The 11,841-nt window shown below is 33.4% G+C and overlaps 2 protein-coding genes across 2 annotated transcripts in view; both read left to right on the forward strand.

Annotated features, from left to right (window-relative positions):
• Positions 1–8,081, forward strand: part of HELRODRAFT_191892 (hypothetical protein) — a gene marked incomplete at its 5' end in the record, with an annotated part of 9,073 nt that extends 992 nt beyond the window's left edge. The window contains 6 exons of the mRNA XM_009019930.1: positions 473–733; positions 1,271–1,330; positions 3,300–3,387; positions 6,214–6,301; positions 7,083–7,751; positions 7,800–8,081. Of these exons, the coding sequence (XP_009018178.1) occupies positions 473–733; positions 1,271–1,330; positions 3,300–3,387; positions 6,214–6,301; positions 7,083–7,583 (998 nt within the window). The 3' untranslated portion in view covers positions 7,584–7,751; positions 7,800–8,081. The remainder of the gene's footprint in view (positions 1–472; positions 734–1,270; positions 1,331–3,299; positions 3,388–6,213; positions 6,302–7,082; positions 7,752–7,799) is intronic.
• Positions 8,082–8,510: 429 nt separating this feature from the next.
• HELRODRAFT_191893 (hypothetical protein) lies at positions 8,511–11,214 on the forward strand. Its single transcript, XM_009019931.1, has 10 exons — positions 8,511–8,572; positions 8,649–8,754; positions 8,989–9,068; positions 9,158–9,256; positions 9,417–9,578; positions 9,760–9,921; positions 10,083–10,220; positions 10,385–10,485; positions 10,555–10,621; positions 10,774–11,214. The coding sequence occupies exons 1-10, from the start codon at positions 8,561–8,563 to the stop codon at positions 10,972–10,974; spliced, it is 1,128 nt and encodes a 375-aa protein (XP_009018179.1). The 5' UTR covers positions 8,511–8,560; the 3' UTR covers positions 10,975–11,214.
• Positions 11,215–11,841: the final 627 nt, after the last annotated feature.

Raw genomic sequence — 11,841 nt, forward strand, 5'->3', positions numbered from 1 at the left:
ATCATCATCATAATCATTATCATAATCATCATCATTATCATCATCATTTGCAACAATAATAATAATAATATTCAACATTTATGTAGCGTTATTTTTTTTAAACATAGATTAGGTTATGGTCTTCGTAGGAGGCCTAGCTAATGGTGTTAATTTGATATGCTATGGTTTTCATTAAAGAAGTCGTATTATTATAATTATTATTATTTATTATTATTATTATTTTGTCTGTCTGTCTGTCTATCTGTAAGGACATTTCAATGCCAGACTCCCATTAATATGGTTTTTAAAAGAGGTTAATTTCTCCCTCAATCTTCATTTCACTAAATGACGTCCTTATGATTGTAATGATGATGATGTGATGATGATAATGATGATGATGATTATTATTATTTTTATTATTATTATTTTTATCATCATCATCATCATCCGTATCATCTCTTATCACCCTAAAATCGTCATCGTCAAATTTTAGTTTTCGGATGTCCGGATTTAAAAGACCCACCGAAAGACGTAACCTGGCTGGTCAGGGATGATTACGTCATAGTCTCCTGCAACCAATCACACGTCGCCAATGTTAAATGTCTACAGAACGGTAGTTGGAGTGGTGATTTGCGGCCAAATTGTAGTGCTGGAGCTGCAGTTTTCGGTGCTAGCGGCAGCCAAAGAAGTAGCTACAACAACCTCAACCACGACGACGATGACGTAGATGATGGTGATGATGATAACAATGGAGGTAATATGAATTTTATTTTTTAGAATTCAAGTTTTCCTCGCTAAATTTTATTAAAAAAAAAAATTTTAATCATTTGAGGACCGAAGTTGCAAATTGCTGCACAGGCGATGCTCATTCAGGAATTCATTTTCAATTTCACCGTCCATTTGTTCTCCATCCATCAATCATTCATTCATTCACTTGTTCATTCATTCATCCAATCAATCAATCATCTATTCTTTTTATTTTGTTTAGCCTTTCCTTCAATCCACCACTCGTCCATTCTTTCATCCATTTATTCCTTCAGTATATCATTCAGATTTTGTCTTTGTCTTTATTCATTCGTTTTTTCTTCCTTCCCTCCTTCATTCATTCATTCATTTATTCATTCATTCATTCATTCATTCATTCATTCATTCATTCATTCATTCATTCATTCATTCATTCATTCATTCATTCATTCATTCAATTCATTCATTCATTCATTCATTCATTCATTCATTCATTCATTCATTCATTCATTTATTCATTCATTCATTCATTCATTCATTCATCTAGCATCATTGGTCGATAATGGCGTTATGGAGCAGCCTAAAAGATTCCATAAACACAGTTTGGGTTTGTTCTTACTTTTCATTCTTTTTAGAATGAGCGAACGAACGAACGAACGAATGAACAAACAAAAAATGAACGAACAAACGAACAAATAAACGAATAAAATAGATTGGAGGTCGGACAGATGTTCATTTAACTTAACTTACGCGCCTGAATTATTATCCCACTCGTCAGTGGCATGGTATCTAGCATATTGAATGTTGCATGCTGCCCGAGCTTAGTACGACAAACGAGGTAGCAAAAAATTCCTGTATAGATGGGTATTTCTTGAAATTTCTGGGTGTTTTAGTGTATTTTAAATTATAGAAATACCGGTATTAAATATTTATTTGTATATTTTTGCCCATAGATACGTGCTCGCATTGTTCGCACCGCATGTTAAGGCTCGTATATACATGTTAGTGAAAATGGGAGGAAGGAATTTTTGTCTGCGCGTATAAGTGTGTGTGTGTGATATGTTTGGGTGTATGTGTGTGTTTGTTTGTGTGTTTGTTTGTGTGTTTGTTTGTGTGTGTGTGTCTTTGTTTTTGTTGGTATATATTGTGTTGTATGACTATGACAATCTTTAGGTTTCATCAAATCAGTAGACACATACACACATGTAACCGATATATACACATATACACACATACGCTCACGCATACACTCACACATACACTCAAACACATACACACGCATATGTTTACGCTGCTAAACAGCTGATGGGATGAATTAATAGGTAAGGAAGTATATTGAAGACCGTTCACTTTTCATTGCTATTTGTCACTTATGTAATAATAATAAGTCATTCTGTGAATGTATGTACGTGTCTGCGTATGTGTGCGTGTGTGTGTACGTGTATGTGTGTGTGTTTGTTTATTTTTTTGGTACACCTTACCATCCTAGGTAGGTAGCAGCATCAAATATGAATGAAGATACTTCTGTTCCATTTACAGCTATTATCAATTCTTACAAAACTTGTATGTTTGTGTGTATGTATGTATGTATGTATGTTTGTATATATGTATGTATGTATGTTTGTATGTATGTATGTATGTATGTATGTATGTATGTATGTATGTATGAATGTTTGTATATATGTAAAAAAGTAAAAAAAAATTCTTCTTACTATTCAGACGTCCAAATGTTTCTTTTTTCCAAATTACATTACAAGAGGATTTTCAAAGTAATTTGTTGCTTGTTGAAATTTTATAATAGAAACAAGAGATAGGAAGAGAAAAAGGCAGAGAGAGAGAGAGAGAGAGAGAGAGAGAGAGAGAGAGAGAGAGAGAGAGAGAGAGAGAGATAGAGAGAGAGAGAGTGAGAGCGAGAGAGAGAGAGAGAAAGAGAGAGAGTAATATAGAGTTTTTGTCACATAGAAAGTGATATATTTATTCATTTTCTACTGTTTTCGTCTAACTCTCTATCTATGTTTCTCTCCATCCATCCGTCCATCTATCCATCCATCCTTCCACCCATCCGTCTATTTTTTCTTTTTTCTTTCTTTTTATTTTCCCAATCCATCCATCCATCCAACCATATATTTATCTTCATGGACAATTAGGTAGGTGGTTATGGTAGGATTTTTTTTGTTCAGGTTTGTTCAGTCAGTTTTTATGGCCATACAAAAATTTGTATGTAAACTGTATGAATACCGGTTCTTTCATTTGTTAAATAAGTCATTCATTCGTTCGTTCATTTGTTCGTTCGTTCGTTCATTCATTTATTCATTCATTTATTCATTTATACATCTGTTTATTCATTCATTTATTCATTCATTCATTCGTTCGTTCATTCGTTCAAATATTTATATAATCCATGTATTCATTAGTTTGTCTCTTCGTTCCCTTGTTAGCTCATTCATACGCTTGATCGTTCATTCATTTACTTATTCATTCATTCGCCCATTCATTCATTAATTAATTCATTCATTTTCTCTTTTACTCATCCATTTATTCATTCATTCATTCATTCATTCATTCCATCTATCCAGCCCTCTCGCTTCTTCTTACATTCGGAATTGCGACAATGGCTGTGGTCTGCATAGGAACAGTTGCTTTGTATTATTTATACACTAAAAGGTTTGCATTATTTTTTTCTTTGTATGTATGTTTGCTTTTTTGTATGTATGTTTGTTTGTTTGTATGTATGTATGTATGTATGTGATGTGTGTGTACCTTTTTGTATTTTGTATTCGTCGTTTTTGTATTTTGTATTCGTATTTGTATAAGTTATTTTTCTGTATTTCATCAGTACATACATGTGATTGTATGGGGTTTTTGTTATCATATATGTATGTCTGTATGTGTATGAGCTTGTACGCGTTTTAGTGTTGGTATGCATGTGTGTATGTGTGCATGTATTAATGCATATCTGTGTGTGTGTGTGTGTGTGTGTGTGTGTGTGTGTGTGTGTGTGTGTGTGTGTGTGTCTGTCTTTGTCTATGTACGTATGTTTTCTCACAAATTTCCTGTGTAAAATTTAAAAAATTTCTTTTTACGATTCGAAACGTCTTTGAATGAGACTTTGCAGGTCTAAAATTCTCATTTTTTTGTTATTTTTGTCCGTTTGTTACTACACACGCATACACACACAAACAAACAAACACATCCAAACAAACACACAAACAAACACATCCAAACAAACACACACAGAGGCACACATCCAAACAAACACACACACGCAGGCGCACATACAAACAAACACACACACACAGGAACGCACACACACACACAAATTTTTATAAACGACCACACCATAATGCTTCATAATTGGTCTCCAGAGACTCTTAAAAATTATTCGCCCTGCTAACATGCATCTTATACCAGAACGTGACGCACGTAAGTTCGTCCATGCCAAATAATATCCTGAGCATATTACACACACATTCCTTCATTCAGTGCACTCCTTCCTCCATTCAGTGCACTCCTTCCTCCATTCAGTGCACTCCTTCCTCCATTCAGTGCACTCCTTCCTCCATTCAGTGCACTCCTTCCTCCATTCAGTGCACTCCTTCCTCCATTCCGTGCACTCCTTCCTCCATTCAGTGCACTCCTTTCTCCATCCATTGCACACCTTCCTTCATTCAGTTCACTTCTTCCTTCATTCAGTAAATCATCTCTCCATCTCTCCATCCATCCATTTGTTCGTTTATCAATTCGTTCGTTCGTTTATTTGATTCATCAGTCCAATTATACATATGCATTCATTCATTTGTATTTACTTAACAATTTGACAATTCATCAATTCATCTGTCTATTCGTCAATGAATTCATTCACCAAATTCATCTGGCCATTCATCAATTCATTCATTCACCCACTCATCCATCTAGTCATCGATTCATCCATCACATCCATCATTCGAAAAACTCGACATGGCATCGTAAACATCTACACGAATATCGAATCGAAGGCCGACTTGTCAAATGTTACGACCCACTACTGAATAGAGTCGGATAATAAACACACCATCCCTATTTTTTTTATTTTTTTTTTAAATTTCGTTTTCAAATAAATGGAATAATCTACTTTTTGGTGACAATTTCAACGAATTAAAATGTCATGAGATCATTTTTTGGAGTTAGCCGAAGAACAACAACAATCTGCGGATGCACACATACACGCACACATACACACACACATACACACACATACACACACACATACACACACACACAAACATACATACATACACACATACATACAAAAACAAACGAACGAAGCTATAAAAGAACAACAAACAAACAAACGATTGATACTTGTCAATGAACTTATCCTAGAACGTGACTAGAATATTATAAACATACATACATACATACATACATACATACATACACACCCACAAACACACATACACACATACATACATACATACATACATACATACATACATACATACATACATACATACATACATACATACATGCATACATACATATTTTGTCTTGTTTCGTAACAGAAAAAACAACAATTGTATCAGGCAGTCAAAGCGAAACATCATCAACAACAACAACATGAACATGAACAACAACATCAACAACAACAACATTGGCAACAAATTTAAAAACTATAGCTACGATAACAACAACAACAACAATAATAATAATAATAATAACATTAATAATAATAATGATGATGATGATGATGACGACGAAGACGATGATGACGAATTCACAACATCATTCGTCTCTCCAACTCCAGGATTGGTCACGTGTGTCGACAACGACGACGACGAAGATGACGTCAATTTTTCGGCGATTATCCCACCGCGAAATTCATTAAAAAATTTAAATTTGTCTTCATTACATCAGCAGCATCATCAGCAGCATCATCAGCAGCATCATCAGCAGCATCATCAGCAGCATCATCAGCAGCATCATCAGCAGCATCATCATCAGCATCAGCAACGACAACAACATCTTCTTCATCTTCCTCACCAGGATGGCAAAGTTTTAAAAAACGACGTCACCTGCTGCAATCTGTCGCACGGAAGTATGGAACGCCAAAACGCAATTGACGCGCAGCTAATATCATTATCATCGCCGCCGTCGTCATCATCTTCATCATTAGTTTCATCATCGTCGTCTATATCACCACGTAAGTATTCTTTGTTGACAACGGCATCATCATCAACATTGTCATCATCAGGATCAACATCATCGTCATCATCATCTGTATCGTTACTATTATCATCTCCACACTTATTCACATCATCATTACTATCACAGCAGCAGCAGCAACAACAACAACATCATCAACAACATCAACAACAACAGCATCATCAACAACAACATCAACAACAACAACAGCAACAACAACATAATTTACATTGCCATTATTCAACGTTAAACAAATTAGCCCGTCAGACAAATCTTCAACATCATCATCATCATCAAAATCATCGTCAGTCTAAAGAGGAACCTCAGTATCATTATCATCACTTCCAACAACAACAGCAGCAACAGCAGCAACTACAACAACAGCAACAACAACAAAGTAATAATATACCCCAACGGGTTGAACCAATCACAGTCGACAATTTTTGGTCTGCTTGTCAACAATATGAAATGGCGACATCGACAATAACAACAACAACAATGACGTCATCACATACGCACTCTCACACCTTACCACAGCAGCATAAACATCATTATCAGCCATATTTCCAACAACAACAACAACAATTGCAAAATTATAATTCTTCAAAAAATTGCTACTGCTCTACTTGCAGTATTTCAAATGTTAATATTAGTGCTAATGATAAAACAACATCAAACAACAACAACAACAACAGCAATAATAATAATAATAACTTCATTAATAATAATAATAATAACAACAACAACAACGGTAATAGCAACAAAAACATCGGTGTAATTTCTGAATTTTATATCATTTGATTTGGATATGATTGAATTTAAAAAGTTATAACTATTACTAATAACTTTCTACAACTACTACTGCTACTACTACTACTTTGCTGCTGCTACTACTAATACTACCACCACCACCACCACTACTACTACTACTACTAATAATAATAATAATAATAATATTAAACTAATAAAAAACTACTACTTCTACTACTAGTAATAATAATGATTTTTCATTTATTTAAAAATTTTCAGCCGATGTTCTGTGCACATGTGCAAGGATGATGACGTCACGAGGAGGCGAAGCAGCCACGATAAAACAGCAGCAACAACATCGTCATCATCAACAACAACAACAACCACAACAACATCGTCAACAACAACAACAACAACCACAACAACAGCATCGTCAACAACAACAGTCTGCAGCATTGAAGAGCAACATATCAACATTAGCAGCAGCTGAAGGCACAGCAACGACTTCGCCGATTAAGAAGATAAAAATAATTAATCAAATTTTTGCTTCTTCGTTGACGTCATCATCACCAAATAATAATAATAAAAATAATTATAACAACAACAACAACAAAAATAACAATAGTACCATTTATAGCGACAACAATAACAACGATGCTTTTTGCGAAACTTGTGCTAAAAATAACAGCCAATGGCAAGTCGGCAAATCATCTGGGCCCGCTATCTCATTGGCTGACGTTCTGACCACTGTCAAGTGTACGGCTGCAGTAAACAAAGATAATAAATCATATCACGATAATAATCCTGACGTCATAAGGAGAGAAGAATCGCGAAAAGATCACGTGAGTGTTACGTCATCATTAAATGGCCAGCGGAGCTCTGTAATTGATCCTTTTCCGGTCATCCAAGATGGCGCCGTGGAAGTATGAAGATGGATGGAGGAAATTAAAAAAAAACTTTAGTCTGCTAATTATTTGAATAATAATAATAATAATAACAAACATTGTTGGTATAATTAACAAAATAATTATTAACGTCGTAAAAATAAGTAATGATGACGATGACGATCCCAATATTATTATTATTATCATCATCATCCTCATCATCATCATCATTATCATTATTATTATTATTATTATTATTATTATTATTATTATTGTTATTATTATTATTATTATTATTATTACTTTTAAATGCTTCACAAAACTTTTATGGATTATAATTTTTGTTTTTTTTTTCAAATATTTCTTCGACAAAAAATACACGAACGTATGTATGTATGCCAATTACTTGAATGAACTAGCTATTTAAGTTTAACAATAGCTGAATTCATAATTTATATTAATTATACTATAATAATATTATTAATAATAATATTAATACTAACAATGTTGATAACACCAATAAAAACTACAGATGTTATTGTTGTCGTTATGAATTAGATAATACCAAATATTTCTTAGTATTAATTGTACTAATGCTATTACTGCTATAGAAATATACTATGGTTGTATAGTACTATACTATTCCTATTATAGTTGTATAGTATCACTACTATAGTAATTGTGGTAGCTTTTGTAGAATATTAATAACACAAAGGTTGAATTCTAAAAATTAAAGGCTTCTTTCACAAAGTTATCTGTTCTTCATCAAAAAAATCATTTTAATTTATTTGAAAAAGTAGAATTAGTTATAGTGTGGTTATAAAATATGTGAAATATGCTTACTTGTATAGATATAATTCATATACAGAAAGATTTCTGTGTTTAAAGCTGTTTATATTAAATCATAATAAAAATTTTATAGCGTTTTATATTGCAGTATTAGTACTTTTAACCTTTGCTTCACTTTTAAATATTTAAAAGTTAAGCTTAAAAAAATTGTTGAAGTTATTTTTCAATTAGAAATGACTGCAAAAGTAAGATTTTTAATGAAAATTTATTTCTAACGAATAAAAAACATAATAACGCATTTGTTTTTTTAATTAAATTAAGACTTTTCCGCCATTGAAAAATGATCTGATCCTGAGAGCGGCCAGAGGAGAACCGGTTGAAAGGGTGCCAGTGTGGGTTATGAGGCAGGCTGGCAGATATCTCCCCGGTTTGTGATTGGTCGTCTGGTTAAATATCTGATTTAAGATTTGATAAATGTCTAAGTCATTGAATGGTTTCATTTTAATTTTAATGAAAATTTAAAAAGCTGATATGTTAAATTTTAGATGGCTGATGATTTGTCAGTTTTTTTGATTGTTTGGCTGGATAGATGATTAGGTGGTAGTTGGTTCTCTTTAATAATTTAATTAACAAAATTTATTTTGTTTTATTTTAATAACAGAATTTCAAGAAATAAGAAAGAAACATGAATTTTTTGAGGTCTGCAAGACACCTGAGCTTGCATGCGAAGTAACTTTGCAGGTATTGCTCGTCAAAATAATAAATAATATTAATAATTATTAATTTTTATAATTTTATTCATCTGATTTTTTCTATTTCATTTCCACCAGCCGATTAGGAGATTTGATTTAGATGCGGCTATAATATTTTCTGACATACTCGTCGTCCCGGAGGCTATGGGGCTTGAAGTTCAAATGTTGCCTGGGAAGGTTGTATTGATATTTATGATATCCACATATTAGTTTGTTATGTTAATAATATTTACATGTATCTAGATATCCTATTAATGATATCTTCCCACATGTTGTTGATATATGTAAATACATTAACATATAGATATATTAATGTATCTAATGTATCTTACTCCAGGGGCCCTCATTTCCTCAGCCATTAGACACACCAGACGATATGAAAAGATTGAAACCAGACACTGACGTCTATGTGACGTTGAAATATGTTTTTGATGCCATAACTCTTACTAGAACGAAGTTGGAGGGGAAATGCCCTTTGCTCGGTTTCTCTGGGGCTCCTGTATGTCTGTCGTTGTTGTCTGTGTTTTGTTTGTCTGGGATTGTATGTGTCTGTCTGTCTGTTTCTCTTTTTATCATCATGAATATTAGTCATCTTCATGAATATTAATCATTTTCATGAATTTTAATCGTCTTTATCATCATTTTCATCATTTTTTTCGTCATCATCATCATCTGGACAGTGGACCTTGATGGCCTACATGATAGAGGGTGGTGGTTCTACTACTTATTCCAAATCAAAAAAGTGGTTGTACAACCACGCCAGTCAATCACACGAGCTACTTATGTGGGTCACGAAGGTTGTCATTAAATATTTAATAGGTCAAGTTGAGGCCGGGGCACAGGTTAGTTAGCTGGTTCAACTGAAATATGAATGATTTGGTTGATTAATTGGTTTGTTTGTTTTTTTTTCATCTGTTTATTTGATCAGTTAGTGAAATATGCAACTTAATTGTATATGCGACATACATTCGTTCATCCATTTTTTAAACCAACTGAACGACAGATGTTACAGATATTTGACTCCCACGCCGGCATCTTGGGTCCGGATCTATTCAGCATCTTTGGTATCCCATACCTGAAAATGATATCACAGGGTGTCAAAGAGGGATTGAAGGAAAAAGGGATCAATCAAGTGCCAATGGTCTATTGGATGAATAAATGAATAAGTGAATGAATGAATGAAGGAATTAATTAATCAACCAATCAATGAATGAACGGATGAATAAATGATTCACCAAAGTTCACAATAATATGTGTATTTTCTTTAATAATTTAATAAAAAAAAATTTGCCAACTCAATAACAGACGATATTTGCCAAAGACGCTCACTTTGCACTAAAAGACCTGTCGAAAATAGGCTACGACGTTCTTGGCCTTGATTGGACGATATCTCCTAAAAGGGCAAGGTCGAAATTGGCTTGCATAAATTATAATAAATTATAATAACGTATTGTAAATTATCATAAACACTGCAGAGAAGAGACTCACTGTTGCATAACCTTACAGGGCAATCTCGATCCATGTGCCCTTTATGCCGACGAGGTTGCAATATGAATATTTATTACAATTAATTATGATATTTATGAACTGTTTAACAAACTAATTCATAAATAAATTAATTATTTATACTAATTTATCACACATAAGCTCAACTACGTGAAAAACCAATAAAATTTGTTTAATTTCTAATTCAGGCCCAACTAACACAATTAGTAGAGAGAATGGTGAAAGAATTCGGAACGCGCGGGTACATCGCTAATTTGGGGCACGGTATATACCCTGATACCCCTCTAAGTGGCATGCAGTCGTTCGTTGAGTTAGTACACAAACATACGGAGGAACTATGCAAGCAGACAGTGCAAGAGAAGAATGACGTAAAATGTGGCGATCATTGAGGAATGTCTTATAATTATAAATATCTATAGTTATGTATAATATTTCTCTAATAGTTATTAATAATTATCTTTATTATGATTAATTATAATTAGAAATTGATTGGCCATAGTAGCGTTTACGACCCCGAAAAATATTAATCACATTATAAATGTTTTTGAAGTTTCATTGCATTGTATTGAATGGGAGAAGAAATTGTTATACATGTTTCACACTATGTTTGTATGCAATTAAACAATCAATCAATCTTCGTTTTGCGTCCAGAGACCCGGTTCCCCCGAGGTAGGGGGTTGTTTTCTTTGCCATCAATTTTTTTGCGTCGAATTAGACGATCAGTTGTATCCATTTCATTTAAATTGAGAGCTTTCATGTCTTGCTCGATTGTATGCGACCAGGACTTCTTCGGGCGGCCTTTGGGACGTGTGCTAGGTTGTCATTGGCCATGTTTCTGCACCATATAACAAGACACAGATTTATAAAGTCCTGATCGTAGTGGTTGTGGGATGTCACGCCGCATCAATATAGGGACAAGGAGATGCCATTTATTGATAGATAAATTAAACACAATATATATAAATGTAAATAAACAAAACCATTAAGTTTCTAAAATTGTAATATACATGCATGCATATGTACAATCATAAGTCAATAACATGTGTGTTTTCGTGTGTGTATGTGTGGGCGTGTGTGTGTGTGTGTGTGATTTACAAACCATGATTAAGGATGAGTTCTTTGTATGTATGTATGTATGTATGTATGTATGTATGTATGTATGTATGTATGTATGTATGTATGTATGTATGTATGTATGTATGTATGTATGTATGTATGTATGTATGTATGTATGTATGTATGTATGTATGTATGTA

This window comes from Helobdella robusta, assembly GCF_000326865.2.
Source record: "Helobdella robusta unplaced genomic scaffold HELROscaffold_26, whole genome shotgun sequence".
In the NCBI taxonomy this organism is placed as follows: domain Eukaryota; kingdom Metazoa; phylum Annelida; class Clitellata; order Rhynchobdellida; family Glossiphoniidae; genus Helobdella; species Helobdella robusta.

Bases quoted from the DNA above. Each gene is read 5' to 3' on its own strand.
- HELRODRAFT_191893 (XM_009019931.1), top strand. The intron at 9,922-10,082 runs GTTAGTTAGCTG...ACTGAACGACAG, and splicing joins AAGTTGAGGCCGGGGCACAG to ATGTTACAGATATTTGACTC. The intron at 10,622-10,773 runs GTTGCAATATGA...TTTCTAATTCAG, and splicing joins GTGCCCTTTATGCCGACGAG to GCCCAACTAACACAATTAGT.